Raw genomic sequence first — 22,301 nt, 5'->3', positions numbered from 1 at the left:
GCTCCGCTTCAGCAGCCCAGGGTTTCGCCAGTTCGGATCCTGGGCACAGACCTAGCACTGCCCATCAAGCCATGCTGAGGCAGCATCCCACATGCCACAACTAGAAAGAGCCACAACTAGAAAATATATACAACTACGTACTGGGGGGCTTTGGGGGGAAGAAGGAAAAATTTAAAAATCTTTAAAAAAAACTGTGAGAAAAAAAAAGACTCTGGTGAGTAGAGCAGTGTGGTTAAAGAAACATGAAATGTAGAGGCCGAAAGACTTTCCCTGAAAGCCACAGTCTGCTGTTTAACCCTGCTGCACAAGATACTTAACTTCTCCTATCCTCAATTTCCCTCGTAAAGTGGGAAGAATACATCATCATCACTATTTAATAGAAGATGAAATGAGATAATATGCGTGAAAATCCCACCAAATAGTAAATGCACAAATTTTTCTAAAAAATTGTTCAGGTTCAAAAGTATTACATCAAATTTGGACATTGAAGGTGGACTGGCAGGGCTGGCTTGTTCTATATTTAAGCTTTCTGGTTATAAGAGCCCGAAAGCAGCTCTTCTAATACCTGTAAGCACATATTCTGAGGTTCACCTAGAATAATTGAGATTAACACAGAAACCTTAGTCCGCAGCTTAGTATTCAAAACTCACCTGCTACTCTCAGCAACTCAGCAAGGCCCAGAAGCTTGGCGGATTGTTTGTAGCATGTGGGGGACTGGCAAATACACTCCTTGATGAGGCCGATCCGATCAGAGCACAATCGCACTACAAAAGAAAGACATACTAAAGACACGTAACCACAAAAGGGTGTCAGATCTTCCTAATTTAAGGCAACCAAACAAAATGAAAACTGTGTTAGTCCTCAGGTCAATAAGAATTAAGACAAAATTTTTTTAATTTTTAAAAAAATTTTTAAAAAAAAATTAAAATTATTGTTGCTACTGAAAAATGTATAACATGGATCTCTTCTTTGTCACCAAACTTCTGAAACAGCAAATGAACTGGCATTCCAAAGCTAGGAAAAAGCGTCACCTTTTCAAGTACCACGTCAGGACTTAGGGAAATTTTAAAGACGATAATATTTCTCCTTGAAAACTTCACAACCTTCTTGTTACACTAGTTCCCCTCAGCTCCCCAAAATCCGTTCCACGTTCCAAATATCCATTTTCTATCTCCACCACGTCACCCCAGTTTGGAGGGGAGGAGCCCCCAAAGTGCTCACTGTTCTAATTTATTAACCTTTCTCCAAAAGCAACAGACCCAATCCTCTCACTTAAGCTAGATGTTAGGAAAATAAAACATGTCTGATCACACCAATTCATCCTATGAGGCAATTAAGAACACTTAAAATAAGGGGAGAAAAAAGCCCTTTATTTAAAGACTATATGAACATGCCAGAAAGAAACGGTATCTATTTAGGGTAGAGACATCAACCCTTAAGAAGCAGGTACTACCCTGGAGGCTGGGCCCCAATAAATACAACAATAACTACTATAACGACAGCAGCAATATTAAATGAATATGACCTACATCCCAGGCACTGTTGTAGGTGCTTTATGTAGATGAACCCTACAAAGCAGGTACTATGACCCTCAGGGGAAGAAACTAAAGTGCAGACAGATTATGTCCTTTGGCCAAGGTCAGTGAAAAGTGAAAAAACCAGAATTCAACCCAGCTCGTTAAATGTTTTTCACAACTTCACTCCTTTATCCATTTCTAAATCCACGGCTATCTCCCACATATCCTGTGTTCTCCTAAAATTACTTCTAGTAGGTGGGAGGGGCCCAAGAGTTGGAGACATAAAGGAGAGAGGCGGTGGTTTTTCTTCGGAATGGGCTCTTTTTTGCTAAGTTTTTATTATTACTTAATTTCAAACTTACAGAAAGGTTGCAAGAACGGTACAAGGAATTCCTCTATAATTTTTGCCAAGATCGACCAGTTGTTAATAAGTTGCTTCATTCACACATGCACATGTGCAATAATGTATGCGCACCTTCCTTCCCCAACATTCATACATATATGCAAATACATACACATACACACACATCTATTTTCTCTGAACCTTCTGACAATAAGCTGCAAATGTCATGTCTTTTTATTCCTAATACTTTAGTGTATATTGAACTACTTTAGGATGGCTATTTACATAACTGCCGGTATAGTAATCCTGTTGTGGCCTTTACTATAAAATACAGCCTTTATTATAAAATGTAAGGTAGATGTAGACTGGTTACTTACTTCACAATCATGACAACCCATATCTATCTCTGAGTACAGCTTCTGTAGACTGTAGTGTTCCCAGTATCTACTGCAATTATTCATATCACAAATACCTGCCTCACCGACATTAGGCTTGGCCATGTGACTTCCACGGGCAATGAATGTGAGTGGAAGTGACATGTGCTACTTTTGAGCAAATACTTAGGAGTCATCAGGAGGCTACACCACTGATCTTTGCCCTCTGCCGTGAGAATGCCATGTTTCACGGAGGGGTGGGGCAGGCATGACTGTGAGCAAGGAATAAACTTGTTACCATACGCCCCTGAGATTTTAGTTTACTACAGCACGGTCTAGCAAACGCTAACTGATGCAATGTACTTCAAATTTGTCCATAACTTTTTCAATCAGAAACTTAGGTTTTTCCCTTGACATCTGCTACTACTTTATGGGTTTTTCTCCTACTATGTGTTTTAAGAAAATGTGTAACATTACTTCAATATGTCATATTCAATAACTATGACAAAGGTACTTTCTAAACGTTTCTAATTTGATTTTCAAGACAACAGTTGTCACAGATATTACCGTCATTCTACATATGTAAAAACCTGGGGTTTTCATAGACACTTTTATGGCCTTATTTGATGAGTCCTTGTATTCTTAGAGAAGCTCTAGTTTTAGAAACTCTAGTAAGCTGATTTCCTTACTACTACCACTCTCTTTCTACTGAAAAAATCAAAGTGGAAAACTGAAACCACACATAGCAATGGATCATCATTTTCTCTAAACTTCCATTTAACGGAACACTCAAGTTTGGCTCTTTGCTTCCGGCCCTAAGCAAGTCATAGTATTAATATTTCAGGTACCTTAAATAAATTTGTAGGGGTCTGGCCCAGTGGTGTAGCAGTTAAGTTCACCTGCTCCACTTCAGCAGCCTAGGGTTCATGGGTTTGGATCCCAGGCACGGACCTACACACTGCTCATCAAGCTATGCCATGGCGGCACCCCACATACAAAACAGAGGAAGACTGGCACAGGTGTTAGCTCAGTGACAATCTTCATTAAGCAAAACAAGGAATATTGGCAATAGATATTAGCTAAGGGCTAATCTTCCTCACCAAAAAATAATAATAATAAATAAATTTGGAGAGGAGAATTATAACAGAGTGCAATTGTCATGTTCAAATGATATTTAACCTATTTTTTTTTTCTTTAAAGATTGGCACCTGGGCTAACAACCGTTGCCAATCTTTTTTTTTTTTTCTGCTTTATCTCCCCAAATCCCCCCTGTACATAGTTGTATATCCTAGTTGCAGGTCCTTCTAGTTGTGGGATGTGGGACACCGCCTCAACGTGGCCTGACGAGCGGTGCCATGTCCGCACCCAGGATCCGAACCTTGGGCCACCGCAGCGGAGCGCGCAAACTTAACCACTCGGCCACGGAGCCGGCCCCTTAACCTATTTTTTGAGCCTCTGGACAATCACTACATCAGTTCTCTTTTACTGCTTATCATGGGACACGCTAAATTCTATTTCAAAATGTGATTTCACAGTTAAATAAATTCAAGCGTTAGATGTTATTATCTTTCTATGAAGGGATGGGGTCTTTGACTCCTAAAATTCCTTTTCAAAACGGAATGAATGAACATGAAAAACATACGCATGTACGTATCTTCTAATAGTTGAGGATCTTTCATTTTCCAGTGGATCTCAAAAATTATTTCAAGTGTTAAAAAAAAACTATAAAATACAGACACGCAGAGGTCTCAGACTTAAGAAGCATTTATTGACCAGCTACTCACCTGCCAAACACTGACCACAACCTTATAAGGCAGGGACAGTGCATGATGAGCAAATCAAAAATGAAAAATATCAATTTTAGTCACTCATGAATTGTATCAAAGGTGCACAACATATATAGTTACTTGTGATGTTTGCTGAAGTACAAGTCTGAATTGTATAGGCAAAGAAGGTGATAATATGCAGAAGTCAGTCACTCAGCTGAGGAGCGAGAGCACAAGCCAGAGCTTCCTTCTCAAACAATCTTTACTTTCACACCTCTTCATCAGTAGTGTCATCTACCATTTACAAACACAGGTTCTCGAGCCAGACTACTAGACTTGAATTCTAGCCCCACCTCTAACTAGCTGTGTGACCCTAAGTAAGCTACTTAACCTCACTATGCCTTGATTTCATCATCTGGAAACAGGAAACAATACTAGTCACTACCTCACAGGGTACTTTTGAGAATTAATGAATACATATAAAGTGCATTTAGAACATAAAAATCACTCAATAAGTGTTAGTTATTATTATTATTATAACTACTGGCATATTCACAGAAATGCTTATGAAGTATGAGATCCTCTACCGCAAGGATTCTCAAAGTTTCAGGATATAACTTTGAGAACTGTCTAGGGAATATTTTATTACTATCTCCACCTGAGGAAGGCGAAGTTCAAATACATTAAGTTGCCACACAGCTCAAAGTGGCCAAATCAGAATTTGAATTCATACATGACACTGGGTGTGACTCTGTCTAGTTCTGTGTGTCGGTCCCTCAGAGTCAGGAAGTGTGCTTATTCCCTTCATCATTTCAGTTTCTGGAACAGAGTAAGAGCTTAAATTAACGTTCTTTGAATGGAAAAAGGGAGTGAAAAGAGGAGAATGAAGACAGGTGGGGGGAGGGAGGGATGAGAAGGAGGTAAGACCACTCTAACTCGACCATCATTTAGAAAGTACCTTCAAGTAAAATGACAAAAATGACAGCTGATACTCGTAGAGCTCCTACTATATCCCAGGTACTCTAAATACAGAGATTTAATCTGTATAACCAATTCCATAAGGTGCTTATGAATATTCCCATTTTGTAAATGAGAAAACTTAAACACAAAGAAAGATTAAGACACTTGTCCAGTTACCCAGCAATAAGCAGCAAAACTGGCTCCAGGCTGCACTAAGCACAACGCTGCAGGTCTGGAGAACATCCTGTTATAGAAAGATACAGGGGTCAACTGAAATATCCTACATCTGCTCATGTGAAAGTTATATTATTTACACAAACACCCAAGTGACACAGAAAAGCACACATATGTACACACACACACACACACACACTTCATAGGAGACTCAGAGATAAGGAATCATTTGTACGCGATATTTCTGCTCCTAGCTTCTACTAACTCATTAATCATAACGCAGCTGCACCACCAGCCTTCACCTGATGAGAAACAGCAACTCCTGGAGAGCAGGCAAAGAAGGCTTCAAAACAAAGCAAGGGACAAAACGAACTATTAGACACTGACTACAGTAAAAACACTTGGGTCATAAATGTTTAAACCTCAAGTGACTTTGTCCAGTATTACTGATGAATACAGAAGCAGCTTAAGCCTAAATTGCATCTGTAAGATAAATACAACAAACAGTATACAAAGACAATACTCCCTGTCCACATCCAGAAGATTTTCTCACAGTCATTCTAACAGGAAACTCCAAACCAATCTATGAAGCCAGAAAGCTGTCAAGACATGAAAGTAAATGTCTATCTTAAAACACTCTTCACTCAGAAAATTTTTCAGAAACTACAGCAGGATACTAGGTTTGGTTGCAGATATTCAAACCCATCACCTGAAGTGCAAATACAGCCAGCAAAAATACCGCTAATTGGAGGCTGGCCCCATGGCCAAGTGGTTAAAGTTCCATGTGATCCATTTCAGTGGCCCGGGGTTCACACGTTCAGATCCTGGGCATGGACCTACTCCACTCACCAGCCATGCTGTGGAGGCATCCCATGTACAAAATAGAGGAAGATTGCCACAGACGTTAGCTCAGGGCTAATCTTCCTTAAGCAAAAAAAGAAAAGAGGAAAGTTGGCAATGGATTTAGCTCAGAGTGAATCTTCCTCACCAAAAAATAAATATATAAATAAAAATACTGCTAATTGAGCACCACAGAAAATCAGAGCTCAATTTAATGTTTCAAAATTCAATAGCATGTGGTGGACTGCAAGAAAAATTAGCATATTATATTAACCTGCTTGGATTAAATAACTAGCTAAAACACACACACACAAAGTCAAAGCTATAACAACTTGGCCTAACAAGAGATATCAGAAGGACAAAAGTTTCCTAGTGCTCTGTACTCTCCTGTGCTTGAAAACTTCAGTTAAAAATATAAGTGTTTGGTTAGTCTTAAAAGGATCTTTTCAGACACCATGTCTTCTCAGACAAGGGAAACAATAGAAAGAATAAAGAAATGGGACTTCATCGTACTAAAGAGCTTCTTCAAGGCAAGGGAAAACAGGATGGAAACAAAAACACAAACCACCAACTGGGAAAAAATATTTGCAAATCATATATCTGACAAAGGGTTAATCTCCATAATATATAAAGAACTCACACAACTCAACAACAAAAAATCAAACAACCTGATCAAAAAATGGGCAGGGGATATGAACAGACTTTTCTCAAAGAAGATATATGGATGGCCAATAGGCACATGAAAAGATGCTCAGCATCACTGATCATCAGGAAGATGCAACTCAAAACTACACTAAGATATCACCTTACACCCATTAGAATGGCTAAAATAACCAAAACAAAAAATAACAAATATTGGAGAGGTTGTAGAGAAAAAGAAACCCTCGGACACTGCTGGTGGGAATGCAAACTGGTGCAGCCACTATGGAAAACAGTATGGATATTTCTCAAAAAATTAAAGAGAAATACCATATGACCCAGCCATCCCACTAGTGGGTATCTATCCAAAGAACTTGAAATCAGCAATTCAGAGAGACTCACATGCCCCTATGTTCACTGCAGCATTATTCACAATAGCCAAGATGTGGAAGCAACCTAAGTGCCCATCAACCGATGACTGGATAAAGAAGATATGTTTTATGTATAGAATGGAATACTACTCAGCCATAAAAAGGCTCAAATAGTCCCATTCACAACAACGTGGATGGACCTTGAGGGTATTATGTTAAGTGAAATAAGCCAGATAGAGAAAGACAATCTCTGTATGACTCCACTCATATGTGGAAGTTAAACACGTGGACAAAGAGAATAGATTAGGGGTTACACCAGGGGAAAAGGGATGAGGAGTGGGCACAAAGGGTGAAGTGGTGCACCTACAATATGACTGACAAATAATAATGTACAACTGAAATCTCCAAGGCTGTAAACTATCATAATCTCAATAAAAAATAAAACAGAAAAAAAATATAAGTGTTTGGGGGGAGGTAGTTAATGACTTGACATTTGAAAATAAACTGAAAATGCTTCTTAGTAACTCTGAGTAATCTTCACAATTTTAAGAAGCTTTGGGCTCAAAAATTACATGAATAGTACAAACAAATAGAATTTTCTAGTGATTTAACAATCACTTTAAATATACTTGTTTAAGATGCTGCAGGATATTCATAAACACACACGAATTATTTCCAAAATATTTATTCAAGGTAATAGTGACCTTTTCAAATATAATAAATTTGTCTGACAAGTACAACTTTAATTTTTAGTAAAACTGCAATGGAAACCCACACGAAAACACGAGAAAGCCTCTACTGGCTCACATTCCCCAAGATCCATCTGACTTAAAACACTACAAAGAACAAAGACACCAAGGAACCTGTAAAAGGTCACCATTGTCCGAAGGATCTGGGAGTTGAGACAATTGTGAGACAAGAGACAATTCTGGTGAAAATTTATCAAAAACCAGAGAGATGGAAGGAACTCAGCTATACCTTCCCTACACCCAATTCCAAATACGTCCAGAGTTAAGAATAAAGATAGGAGATTACATGGAAGCCAGCTAAGCACACTGCTAACAACCAGGCTACCGACTACATTTAGGCACTGAGGTCCAGGGTTTGAAGCAACAGAAAATCTACCTCCCACTTGCGAGGTAAGGTTCAGGGCACCGGGAGATGCACACTGTCCTCAAAGCACAAAGGAGGTGATGACAAGTGACTGCATAACAGCATGCTTGTTTCAGGTGGTACTTATCTGACTTTTACATTTATGCAGAAGAACTTGAGCAATTTAAAATATTGTTAGTAATTTAAGCAAGAACTTCCTATTATTATTTCTTTAAAAAAACAGTAATTAATTCTTAATTTAAAAATATTCTGCAGTAAGCATAAAAAGAAACTATTATTATTTACAGCTACTTTTAAATCTATGCAACTGAAACAAAACACAGAAATAAATTGCATACCATACTGATGTAAATTTTAAACTCTCATCTATAATCCCCAAGATTTTTGTTGTTATTTAATAGCCTCACTGCTGTTACTAATGTTATTTCTTTTAATGTCATAACTGTGAATTTAAAACTGCCAATTTATGATAAAATGTTGGCTTTATTTTTTCTTTTGGGTTTCCACTTAAGATTTCAGTTGAAAAACGGGGCAGAGGCCAGGATCTATGGCTAAGGGATTAAATAACCAAAGGTCCTCGTTAGTTTAAAAAACTAAAAAGAAATACCAGTAAATTAATGCAAAATAAGTTAATAAGAGTGTAATACTAAGTTGAAAACACACCTTGCAAAGGGAGGATCTTTACCCCAAATTCCTCAAGACATCCAAGGGCTTGGATAAGATCTAGCTCCTCTTGAATGGCTGTGGGTCTATCTGTTATCAGCTGTAAACAACACCTAGGAGAAATAAGATAAATTTTTAAAAAGAAGTAACCTATGTTCACTAAGCCACCATTCTACATTCAATAACATGAGATCCAACACATACTTATCAAAAACCTACTACATTCCAGGTATTCTGCCAGGCGCTTTCTGTTATCTTACTTAATCCTCACAGCAAGCCTGTGAGATAGGCAAATATCATCATCTGCTTTTTAAGGAAGCTAAAATTACAGCTCAGAGAGGTGAAGGGATCTGCGCAGGGTTACAGAGATAGTACATAACGGTACCACAAAATGAAGCAAGCTCTGTCAACTCTGTGTTTAGTGCCCTTTTTATTGTTGACTCCAAAAGTAATTTCATATTAGAAAGAATTAAAATACAGAATTCAGATAATTTCCTTTATTCTTCTAGGAAAAATAGTAATATCTTGATTCAGTCACAATTTTGTCCTCCAAAGGAAAACAGAGTAACCTAAGAAACTGCACAAGAGAGTTTTGTGATCAAAAAGAGAAAAAGCAGTTGGTGATGCAGTACTGAGACAAACACAGGAGACTGTGGTTTCCTAATCTAAGAATTTATGACACCTATGGAATGTTTTAACCAAATTTTTAAAAATCCAGAGAAAGGTATTTAATAAATACTGTAATTAATGAATAAACATTTTCTGAAAGGTGCATGTAAAGCAACATTAGGACATGAGATGAAAACGAGAGGTAGAGATCAGGCCAGGAGGGCTACTGAATGCTAAAATCATGGCTCACCAGATGAAAATATCCAGGCCACTGTAAGCACCTAAATGACCAAGTGATAGAGACAGGCCTAGCTTGCTCTTGCAGAAGCGTACGATTTAAATCAGATGAGCACTAACAAATACTGCTGATTCAAGTATAACCTCTATGCGTATCTACCAAAATTCTAACCGCACTTACCTTTGAAGCCAGGAATTCCGGTTCTAGGAACTCACACTACAGATAGGTTCACACATGCCCAGACATAATTATGGACATTCAATACCACATCGTTTTTAAAATAAAAGAAATACTAAATCAGGAACTAATGAAATCAATTCTATAGATGTCAAGCAGCAGAATATTCTACAACCATCAAAAAGGAATGAAACAAACCTATATGTACTCATGTGGAAAAACCTTCAACATAGACATAAATGAAAAAAACAAGATACAGAAAGGTATGTACAAGTAGTAAGCACTTATTTGTGATTTAAGAAAGAAGAGGGTAACACAATAAGATATTTTAGAAGAATACACAGGAAAGTGATAAAAAACATTGCTGAGGGATAAAGTTAGGGAAATTAAAATGAGGAGAGAGACACCGTCAATAAATATCCTTTTTAGACTGTTTGAATATTTTATCTCGTGGTTGCATTGCTTCCTCAATCAAAAAATACTAGTTAGATAACAATTTAATGAATAAGAATGTATGGACTATTGTCTATAGTCAATATAACTGTGAACATTTAAATACATCTGGGTTCACAGGTTGCAATCAGTTTGGTGCCAGATTACACCCATTTGACATCTTTTTAAAATTAGGGTGTGTCCTTGTGGGAGAAAAAAAGGGTGGAATGAAGGGGAAATACAGGAAGCATAGTTTTTAAAGTAATCTCTGAGAACATCTGCCAAAAAGATTTAGGTCAAACACAACTCCCAATTTCAAAGGCTATTCTATTTGATATTTTCATCATCTGAAATAGAAATACACCTCTCGGGAAAAAAGAAAAAAATTTACTATTTTAAACTACTTTGTCAAGTTCAATAACATGGTTTGAGGAAACATGATTCTCTCTGTGGTAAGATCTCACTGGGGAAAAAAAGTTACCTTGAAGTTTTGCTCAAGTTGAAACCACTAGTAGTCATTCGGGGGAAAAAATAAATCTAAAAAGCTACAATAATCATTACATCAAAACAAATTCCAAATGGGCCTAAAATTTTAATGCAAAAATAAAATCATCAAAGTAGTAAAAACTCTATGAAAAAATATTTTAATGCTCTTGGGAATTAAAGGTCTTTCAAAAGATGACACAAAAGACAGAAAACATAAGAGAAAAGAATAACAACCAAACTTTAAAAAAATTCTGAATAACAACTTGAAAGATAAATCATATATAATAAAAACTTGGCAACACAATTAAAACATTTAAGACAGGCAAAGGGCAAATGTTCCATATTCAAAAAAACTCCTAAGAGTCAAGAGTAAAAAGATGAACACTAAATTTCCAGTATGACAGCCCAAGAGAGGAACTGAATTCACACTCCAGAAATTTCTACCTGGAAGAAACTTCTGAGCTTTATCATCTAATCAGGTCTCCTGTCCCTAAACAGAGCAGAAGACACATAAAAGATACAGACATCACCTAATCGTGCTGAAAATTTCCAGAACTTGAATTTGCAGGCTATCACATGAATCGCTTCCGACAGAAGAGAGGTACAGTCTTGCAGATAATCAGTAAGAATGACTGTGGGAAAGCATGCTGGAGAACATGGGTCACAAAGAAGTTGATGAATATTCATAGCATAATTAAGTTTTCTTTCTATTTTCAAGCCCTAAATAACTGTGCCCCATACGGTATAGTGAATCTGTACTTGCGACAGTATATTTTGTAAAGTAAAGAAGAAGACCAACAGTGGAGTTTGTGTCTTCTGACTTGCCCCATCTATGGAAGAATATAGGTACTCTACCTGGCCAGATCCATGCAGCTGTCGGTGAGGCTGGTAGAAGAATTGAAGTACTCTCTGCTGGCAGCCAAAACCAAGTCAATACTTTTTTGGTAACTGACCCTGTACTGGGTTTTCCCTTTATGGGCTACACTAGCCGGTGGATTCATTGAACACGCACTGCAGTGCATCATTTGCCCAGCCAGGTGGATATTTTCAAGGCGACTGGAACACAGAAGGCTTTCTGTAAATATCTGGGAAAAAGAAGAAACTGGCATTAGTGCTTAAAAAGGGAGGATTCAGTTCTCAGTAAAATGAAGGCTCTGATATCCAAATGAAATAAATTGAAAATACATCCATCCTAGAGATGGAGGTTGCATGACACTATGAATGTACTAAGTGACAATGAAGTACACTTTAAGATGGTTAATTTTGTGTTATGTAAATTTCACCTCAATTAAAAAAAATCCATCTTTTAGGAAGAAGAAACAATTAACCGAACAAATCGATATTAAGCATAATATTTTAAAGTGTTACAATGAATACTTGAGTAAAATATCTCAAGTTCATACTCATTAAAAGCAAGATCCATTAGACATACTGTCCCACACTCGACAGGGCCCACTCTACTTAAACTATAACCACTTCAATTTTTTAAAAGAAAATCTTTGAATATGATACATATGATTCATGACTGCTTAAAGTATATGAATTCAGTCTTATAAACTAAATAGCCAAGCTACAAATGTTATACTTATATCTAGTCATTAAAAGTACAACATATCATATAACATTGAGGTTTTTTCCAATCTGCAAATTAAAAACTATTTAAATAAAACAAGAGCCACTGATGGAAGGTATTTGTGCAAATATCACTGTATTCCACTAGGCAACTAATAGCATAATTAACATAAAATTTATAATTGAGATTATTTACTTACTCCAGAAAAGTCTTACACAAAGAGATCCTTTTAAACCTGCACTAATAACGTCAATATATAACTAATACAAGAACTTCCCCAAGAATGCTCTTCCCTATCATGCCACTGTTGGATGAGGATAGCACAGAAATAGAAGCAAGAGACGAAAAAAGATTTCAGAGGCCAGCCTGGTGGCATAGTGGTTAAGTTTGCACACTCTGCTTTGGCAGCCTGAGGTTCGTTGGTTCAGATTGCAGGCATGGACCCACAGACCACTCATCAAGCCACGCTGTGGCGGCATCCCACACACGAAATGAAGGAAGATTGGCACAGATGTTAGCTCAGTGACAATCCTCCTCAAGCCTCAAAAAGAGGAAGATTGGCAACAGATGTTAGCTCAGGGCCAATCTTCCTCACAAAAAAAGGGAAGATTTCATGGAGAAGGAAAAGTTTCCTTATAACTAAGAAGACTATCTGATTTTCATAAGATCCCCTTATTTTCACTAGTTTCTAGGTGTTTGGGGAAGGTATTTTTAGACAAGACTGTATTAAAATGACTGATGAGAATAAAATCACCAATATCTATGAGAGATCTGCTATAAAATACTTATTATGACAGAAAGCAAATTATCAATAAGCAACCCTAATCACCACATCTGACAGGAGAAAACGGCCTTCTCCAAGTGACCCAAATGACTTCGATGTAACAGTTTCTCTACTCCTTTATTTTTCTCAAGTAAGCCATAGAGAGTCAATGCTCAATACTGAAAAATACAATTCACTCACTCTAAAGTTTAAAAGGTTTTGCTAAAACGAACGGTACAGATTTCTGCTCTACAAGCTTTATAGAAATTTTTAACATTTTCAAAATTGTATCACTGAGCTTTCCAATTATTTTCTAAGGACAGAAAAACCTAATAATATGGCCAAAAGTCAGTAAGACAACATAGTATAACAAGATATATTAAAATAATACGTAAAAATGTAAGTTTGCCAAATCTAAATTACCTTCTTCTAGAACCATTTCAAAACTGTTATCATATGCTTTCAACTGTTTTCTCAAAGGAGAGAGACTAATGGCCAGGGGTCACTAAAATATCAAAGCCTAATAAAAAGGAGTTAAAATATAACAAAATTTAATATGTCAAGTTGTTATGACAGATTACACAGAAGCTAGTTCAAGTATAATATACATATTGCCAATTTTTCAATCAGAATCAGAAACAGGAGACACCAAAATAATGCCATTACAACTCAAAAGCACTCCACACATACTAATGATAGGTTTTGGAACCCATGTGCATACAGATTATTTTCTCCTGAAATTGGACTTCAAGTTTCACTTTAGATACAAAAGGCGAAGTTACTGGCAGCTGTACATGGTCTGAGACTGTAATCATCAACGTAAACTTTAAACTCATCCAAGCATTTAAAAACCTAAAGTTCAAATATAAAACCACTCACTTCTCAACAGTCTATATTAGTGTTCTTTTGTTAAAATCACCTTGAATTAAAATATCAACCAGTTTCAAAAAATAGAGACCTATTTTTCTAACTCTCATTTTATCAGTGGTCCTGCTTTATAATGTCATAGCAGAGCAACACAAGAAAGACTCTATACACTTCTGTGTCTGGTTTCTTTTACAGGAATATTAAAATGGAAACCCTCTTTTAGACTGTATCTCATTAAAAGTGGGTTAGCTGGATCATTTTTCCATACAAACCATGAGTAATTTGGTAGTAATACACATACCTTTCAAAATGATGATTAAATCCCCCTTGGTACACTTCTAGCCAATTAACAACCATTTCTTAAGTATACTTTATGTTCCAGACATCATAACACGCACTGAGGGAGATGAGGATAAACATGATGTGATAACGCCTACCTAGGAGCTCATGACCAAATGGAAGAAACGCACACAGAAACAAGTAACTGCATTTGAAAGAAAGGCTGTAATAGAGACAAGTTACATGACAGGACAAAGGAAGGATCCTGGAGGGCAGTTAGTGAGCTGAGTCCTGAAAATTATCAGCACTTTTCAAATAAAGGAAAGAGGAATGTATCCGGGCAAAGGGAACAATGTATGCAAAGTCACAGAAACATGAAACAGCATGATGCGTGGAGGGATTCATGATAGATCTGATGAACTACTGGAGCACAGGACACACGGTGGAGAGAGTCAAAGGTTAGAGGGAATAGGGAGGCTGTAACCTGCTGAGGCTTTCTATGCCATGCTGAGAGGTACAGATCCCTTCTGAGGTAGGGAAGCAGGGACAAGTAGAGGACTACTGCAATTGAACAGAGATGAACATAGGATAGATTTGAAAGACTTTTCTCAGGTACGTTAAACAACTTTTAGTGATCAGGAAAACTATGGAAGTGAATGAGTCAAGGATGATTCAGTTTCCCAGCTGAGGATTAACCCACTAAATAAATGGTATTGTAACAAACAAAGATGGAGAAAAAAGGAGGTTAGGTATGAAAGTACTCAAACTATAAAGCACTACTCAATTACCAACTATTATTCAATAGTATTACTTACGGTGAAGTTTATGATCATCACTTTTGTGTCCAATAAACAAACTGTAAAAACCAAAATTTCTAAATGAAAAAACTAATTTACATACATAGAGTTACCTCATAGCAAGCATCAGCATCCAGACACGTGTAAACATTCTGCTGCATAGTTAACATGTCTTGCAGCAACATTCTCCAATGAGACTCACTGACAGGAGGCTGCCTAGAAAAAAAAGAAATAGAAATTAATTCATGAAACCTTCTTCAACTGGCCAAAAGTAAAAAAAAATTCTACTACCATTCTATATGCCACACAAGTTCCCAAATGATCAATAGGAATATATCTCATTTGAATTTCCAGGAAAAAAACCTAGATTAAAGATAGACAGAAAAGTTGGGCAGCTATACATCAATGCTAGAGATACTGCCAAAGCTGTCTCTTTCACAGGCTGCCTAGAGACAAAACTGGAATCATATTAAATGACAGTGGCGAAGGTAGACACACTACGAGTTTCTAGGGTAAAAGAAAGCACGGTAAGATAAAGCAGCTGGGATATAGCAGAAAAAGCACTTGGAGACAGGAGAATTTGTTTCAAGTTCCGTCTTCATCACTCTGCAATCCTCGGCAGGGTACCTTCTTAACTTCATCTACCCACGTAGACCCATAAGGCAACCACAGGCCACACTTGGAATCAGTCTAGAGGCTGCGAGCCACAGGTCGCCAGCAGGGGAGCCTCAGTTGTTCCTTCCATTGGGAGTCCTCGCAGCAGTCCACGGAGCAACGGATAGAGCACTGAAGGGGTTACATTGTTCCCAGGTGACAGCCCGGGTACAAGAAGACAGAGCCTCACAGGGTAGTTGCAGGAGTTGCCCTGTCTGGCTTAGGAAGAAGCTTCACATCGCACACGAGCCAATATCTTTTGTAACAATTCCAAAGGCACAGTTTTCAGGGTCCCCTCAAGCACAGCCGTGACCACACTCAGGAAAGCCCAAAGCACAAAGCCCCTATCAGGTTTTCTAGTCTTTCCACAGTTCCCCCAGGTCAAAGGCAATTTCCCAATCAGGGATTAGTTTCACACACGCAGTGAGGCCTATGCAATCTAGCTGATCAAACACCATTTCATGTTGGTATCCAGGGTTACCGAGCTGAGAATCAACAGCCGAGACTCTCCTGCAGCAGGGAAAAGGGTTTTGTTAACAATTTCACCCACAGTCACATATTAGCTGCATGATCGTGAGGCAAGTTACTTAATATTCCTGAATTTCAGTTTCCTCACTTAAAGCCCATGTCAGAGAGTGATTAGTAATGGATGAGATTAATTTTGATAAAACATAGGCATTGAAGCAAGATGTTCGTAACTATAAAAACAAGGGCAATTAACTGCACAAATTTGAATACGTTTCTTAATTTCTCTGAATTGCAGATTCCCTTTTTGTATACTGTGAGGTTAACGTACACTAAAATGTCTGCAAAGACCCTCCCAGACCATTTTTCTGCTATAAAATAGTATTCAACAAATGTGAATGAATGAATCTGGAAGTTACAAGCACATTTTGTTGGCTTTTCTATAGTCACATACATGATCACTAACATTGTCTAGTAGGAGGGACACTAGTAATTCTCTCTGCCACTCTTAAAGTCCATCTTTGTTGAATATAGATGAGTTTGGAATCATCATTCATGTTTACTTTCTACTCTTGAAGTTCTACATAATCACGAAGCTCATCGCTCAAAAAGGGTAGATTTTGTTTTGTTTTGTGTTTGTCAAACACCAACTGGATGTTTCCTTTCCATGCATCTCTTTCTTTTTTATGCATTAAAAACACGGCAAATAGACTGTGTATAAAAGTATTGCTGTGGAAAAAGTAAGTATTTGAGATCATTTCTGTGAAAATTCTAGTCTTCAGGAATTTTTTCACCTAAAAGTTTTAAATAAGCATGCTTCATTTGCTTATAGCATTTTATATTTATTACACAAAATAAACAATTACTTCTATCTCATATGCAATAAAGCATTAAAAAACACATTTTTTTTCCAGCATACAAAGACACAAAACAAACTGATATATTTGTAAGTCTTCCAGAATAATCCCTGAAATGTTTCTCTTAGTTAGACCTTGGTATGTGATCTCTTTGGGTGGGCTTCAAAGAATTGAAGGGCTCTTTCAGAGCTGGCCTGCAAGCAGAGAAGTAGCAAAATGTTGGAGGAAGTGAGTGTCCACCTTGCTCCAGCTTGATGAAATCAGACCTAGGCATTGCCTGATTGAATTCAAGTTCTCATGGTCCAGCTGTTTTTCTGGAAGCCATGAACACCAGGACAGATGGTATTAATGTTTTCTCACACATGGCTGCCATTAAGTACAGGTTCTAATTAAAACATATTATAAGACATTATTTACAATGGCCTTTTCAGAATACATTCAGGAAATAAGAAACAAGAGTAGAACTTGAAGGCACTATACAAGAGGTTTGCAAATTAACAGAGATCCCTGAATACAAACATGATATATCAGTTACAGCTTTGGAATGCAGGTATATTTCCCAGGGAGAAATGGTAAAGATGGTAAAACTTGATTTGTGACAGATTCAACAAAATCTGCCACCAGTTAGAATATGCATAAGAATATTCTATATGTGCTCAAGGCCAAGCCACGAAAGCATATATGAAACAATGAAGATTCATTTCAAGTTGGCTACTTTGCAAAAAGAGGCCATATTCTCTTATATATTCACAGTAAGTAGAAAGCCATAAGCAGAAATTATCTTCAAGGACTTCAGAAGTTTTGAGGGGCTCAATGGAAAGACAGCAGGTAACCTAGCAGCGACAGCTAGGCTTTCTTATTGAAGAGTAGGCTCTACGATAGAGTCAGCATGATGGGAAATACTGACCATTCACTTATAGTTGTAAAGAAATCTTAAAACTCAAGTTGTCAAAACCTAGTTCTAAGTTATTCACTTAATAATTATTGAGAGAGGGCCACTGAAATGTTAGGTCCCATATTAAACGTATGGTGACTATAACACTTTCCCTGGAGAAACTTATGATCTAGAAGGTAACATAAGGCACACATGTCAAGAACTATAATACACTGTTGAAAGAGCCAGAGAGAGAGAGAGAGAAAAGCAGATACAAAATGTTAGAGGATTTCTTAGGAAGGAGAGTTCCTTGAACAAGCCAACACTGGTTACATTACATAAGCAGTTTACCACTGTCAACTGGGGCTCAGTATTGCTGGAGTCATCTGGGAGGTGCAAATTTATTCACCTATCATCTCATGGCTGTTACTGTTTGAGGGCAAGTCTGACGGGTGCTAACTCCCTTACAATCCCAGCATAACTAAAGGGCACCTGGCAACTCAGCTCTCTCCAGCTCAGATCTTGACAGAAAGACCCAACTTATATGCTGCCTGAAAGAAATGCACTTCAAATACAAAAACACAAATTAATTAAAAGTAAAAGGTATACCATGCTATATACCAAACAATACATCATGCTAACATCAATAAAAAGAAAGAGAGGAAAATAAATAAAAGGCACACGCGTTGGGAAAAAAAGAAGTAAAGCTGTCTCTATTCACAGATGACATGATCTTGTGTACAGAAAATCCTATGGAATCTGAAAAAAAATCTATTGCAGCCAGTAAATGAGTCCAGCAAGGTTGCAAGATACAAGATCAGTACATCAAAATTCAATTGTATTTCTAAACACTAGAAATGAACAATCCAAAAATGTAATTAAGAAAACAATTCCATTTACAGTAACACCAAAAAGAGTAAAATACTTAGGAATAAACTTAAGAAAATAAGTAGAAGACTTGTACACTGAAAACTACAAAGATCACTGAAAGAAACTGAAGAAGACCTAAGGTAAATGGAAAGACATCCTGTGTTCATGGATTGGAAGACTTAACAGTGATTTAAGACAGCAATTCTCTCCCAATTTCTACAGATTCAACGCCACCTCTATCAAAATCCCAAAGGCGGTTGTAGAAATTGACAAGTTGATCCTAAAATTCATATGAAAATGCAAAGAACCTAGAAAAAAGAACTTTGAAAAAGAAAAAGTTGGGAGACTAATACTACCAAATTTTAAGACTTACTATAAATCTACAATAATCAGTGCATATGATATTAGAGGAAAGATAGACACATAGGTCAATAGAGCAGAACAAAGAATCCAAAAATAGGCCCCCACATATACAGAAAACTGATTTTCAACAAAGATGCAAATGCAATTCAGTACAGAAAGTATAGTCTTTTGAACACTATGTGCTAGAATATTTAGATATGAAAAAAAAACTGATCTATTCCTTGAACAACAAACAACAATGAACTCTCAAAATGGGCCATGGACCTAATTGTGAAATGTAAAACTATAAAATTTTGCTAGAAATAGTAGGAAGAAATCTGTGTTAGATTTTCTTAACATGATATCAAAAGCACAATCAACAAAGAACAAGTTGATAAACTGGACTTCATCAAAATTTGAAAAGCATACTCTTCAAAAGACACAGGTAAGAGAATAAAAAGATAAGGCACAGACAGCTGAAAATCTTTACAAAGCAGTCAATAAAGGACTATTAAATAAAGGACCATCTAATAAGGGACTTATATCCTGAACATATAAGAAAACTTTCAAAATCAGTAAGAAAACAACCAATTTTAAAAATGATCAAAGAAGACAGATAGATGACAAATTAGCACATAAAAAGATGCTCAACATTATTATTCACTAGAGAAAGCAATTAAAACCAAAATTATATACCACTACATATCTACTAAAATAACTAAACTTAAAAAGACCAACAATACCAAGTGTTGATGAGAATGTAGTGCAACTGGAACTTTCCTATAAGACTGGTTAGAAAATCAAATGGTATAAATACTTTGGAAGACAGTTTGGCAGTTTTTTAAAAAGTTAACCATCCACTTAATATATGATCCTGCCATTCCACTCGTATTTCTCCAAAGCATGTCTATAGAAAGACTGGTACATGAATATTCACAGCAGCTTTATTTGTAAAAGCCAACACTCAAAACAAATTAAATGTCCATCAACAGGTGAACAGATAAACGAAGTATGAATAAATCCAAACAGTGGAATACTATTCAGCAAATAAAATAAACTACTGATCCATAATACAACATAGACGAACCACAAAATAATTATGCTGAATGAAAGAAGCCAAAACAAAATTTTTAAAAAGGTATGTACTTATGATTCCTTCTACACAAAATTCTAAGAAATGCAAAGAAACATATGGGGACAAGAAAACAGATAAGTGGTAGCCTCGGGAGGGGATGAGGGTGTGATGGGGGGAAGCAGGAGGGAGGGGATTATAAACAGGCAAGAGAAAGCTTTTAGGGGTGATGGATATCTTCATTATCTTGATTGTAGTGATGGTCTCATGGGCATACATATATCAAATACATGTATGATATATTTGATACAAATATCAAAACATCAAATTCTACACTTTAAATATGTGTAATTGATTGTTGGTCAATTATAAACTCAATGAAGTCAAAAAAAGAAAAAAAGCAGTCCTTATATTTAATCATATACAAGTATCAATTAATTTTGTTACTCACTTCCGACCAGTGTGCCGAGTCAATCTAACCATCAGCTTGCGTGCCTCTTCGGAGCTAGACTGAGTGCTTTTAACAAATGAAATTGGTTTCTCAAGTCCATGTTTCTCCAAAAGCTCCGACACACTATAAGTGAAAGAAGAATTTTTTAGTCTGGCTAGCAAACAAAAAAAGTCTAAGAATCTTAAAAATACAAGTAGCACTTAGGTGTTTAGTATTTAAAAAACAAAACAAAACAAAAAACAGCACACAGAATAACCCAATTTTACATATTACATTAATTCTCAGCAAAAAAAAAACTAATCATTATATTTCAAATCTTATTTCCCCTACTGACTTTTATTACAATATACTCGGAATAAGTAGCATTTTTTTAAAAAGCATGACATCTTTATCTCAAAATCTTTTTAACAATTTTCCTGCACTCTAAGAGCATCAAGTAAGTAAAATAAGCCAAATCTATCATTTCAATACCCAGATTTAACTCTTAACAATCCTATTGAGTATTTTGTTATAAGCAAGGCTGCTAGAAAAGCAATAAGCAAAGAAGTTTAGATTTGGAGAACCATAGACACATAAGGCTCAACCTCCCTCAAGAATCCATTCCATACAAATACAAGATATGTCACAAATTTCCCTGGTCTCATTTGGATCTTCTTGATGTATAGCATTCCATAATCACCAGCATCATATATACACCTAGTCTGTCTCACCAAGTCCCAGATACATGAATTAACTACTACTGGGTTTACAGAGAGGCTGGATAGAATTCAATAAGTCTTCATAAATATAGGTTTTAGGGTCATGTCACCTGAAATTATGTACACTAAAACATTTATCAACTATTAAAGGCTAGGAAGTGGAACATGAATAAAAAGTTCTTCTTTTAAAAGGTAAGTAAATTAAGCTGAACAGTGAAGGATCTCGGTATCAGATCCACCCAGAAACCTACAGGGTGTCACTGTTTCCTCGAGCTATGGAGAGCATAATGTGACTATCAGGACCATCCATGGTTACACCCAGAAACATAAGGTGAAATAAACTATGTTTATTTTACTGTATCTCTCCAAGATTGCTCTTTGCCATTTCATTATAGAAACAAAGGTAACCATGCAGATTTGTAAGGAGTGAATCTATATTGACTTAACCCACTAAGCTTTAGTCAAACTATCCTCAATTTTCAGAAAGGCTGGGGGCAAGGAGAGATACAAGCCCACATATAATAGGAAAAGCTTGATTTATTAAACATTTTTCAAGAAAAAAACAACTATAACTTTCAGAACATAGGGTAACAAGAATCAGGCTAAGTAACAATAAATAGAGGTCCTGAGAAAATTGAAGAGTTAATTCTTCATTAAACTCACATATTATGGTACATAAAAACATTCTATTCCTAAAATACAATTTGAAATATTTTTATAAAGTCCCTTAACTTGAATTAATAAAATTTCTAATTAGTAGATTCCAAATTATTATACTTTACTATACATATTATCACTATAAAGTGATGTTATTACCAATAGTTTCTATAATTATATGTTGGAAGAACAAAATTTATTATTCCTAAAATTTTATCTTTAACACAAATATTTAAAAACTACACATAAGCACAATTATATACACATATAAAAATAAATACTAGTAAACAAATTATTAGACTTTCTAAATGGCAAATAAGGAAATTTAAGCCTCCAAAAGAGATGGTTTAATGTTTCATTTTCACAGCAAAGACTGTTAC

The 22,301-nt window shown here is 36.4% G+C and overlaps 1 protein-coding gene across 2 annotated transcripts in view; it reads right to left on the bottom strand.

The window, feature by feature from the left end:
* Nucleotides 1-22,301, bottom strand: part of NBAS (NBAS subunit of NRZ tethering complex) — a 337,182-nt gene that overhangs the window by 160,415 nt on the left and 154,466 nt on the right. For both annotated transcript variants that reach the window (XM_046661718.1, XM_046661719.1), the window contains exons 28-32: nt 20,567-20,689; nt 15,095-15,197; nt 11,558-11,787; nt 8,761-8,873; nt 651-764 (exon numbers count right to left, since the gene is read on the bottom strand). In XM_046661718.1, the coding sequence (XP_046517674.1) occupies nt 651-764; nt 8,761-8,873; nt 11,558-11,787; nt 15,095-15,197; nt 20,567-20,689 (683 nt within the window). The remainder of the gene's footprint in view (nt 1-650; nt 765-8,760; nt 8,874-11,557; nt 11,788-15,094; nt 15,198-20,566; nt 20,690-22,301) is intronic.

This window comes from Equus quagga, chromosome 5 (assembly GCF_021613505.1).
Source record: "Equus quagga isolate Etosha38 chromosome 5, UCLA_HA_Equagga_1.0, whole genome shotgun sequence".
Taxonomy (NCBI): domain Eukaryota; kingdom Metazoa; phylum Chordata; class Mammalia; order Perissodactyla; family Equidae; genus Equus; species Equus quagga.
This window is presented reverse-complemented; position numbering and strand designations above follow the sequence as displayed.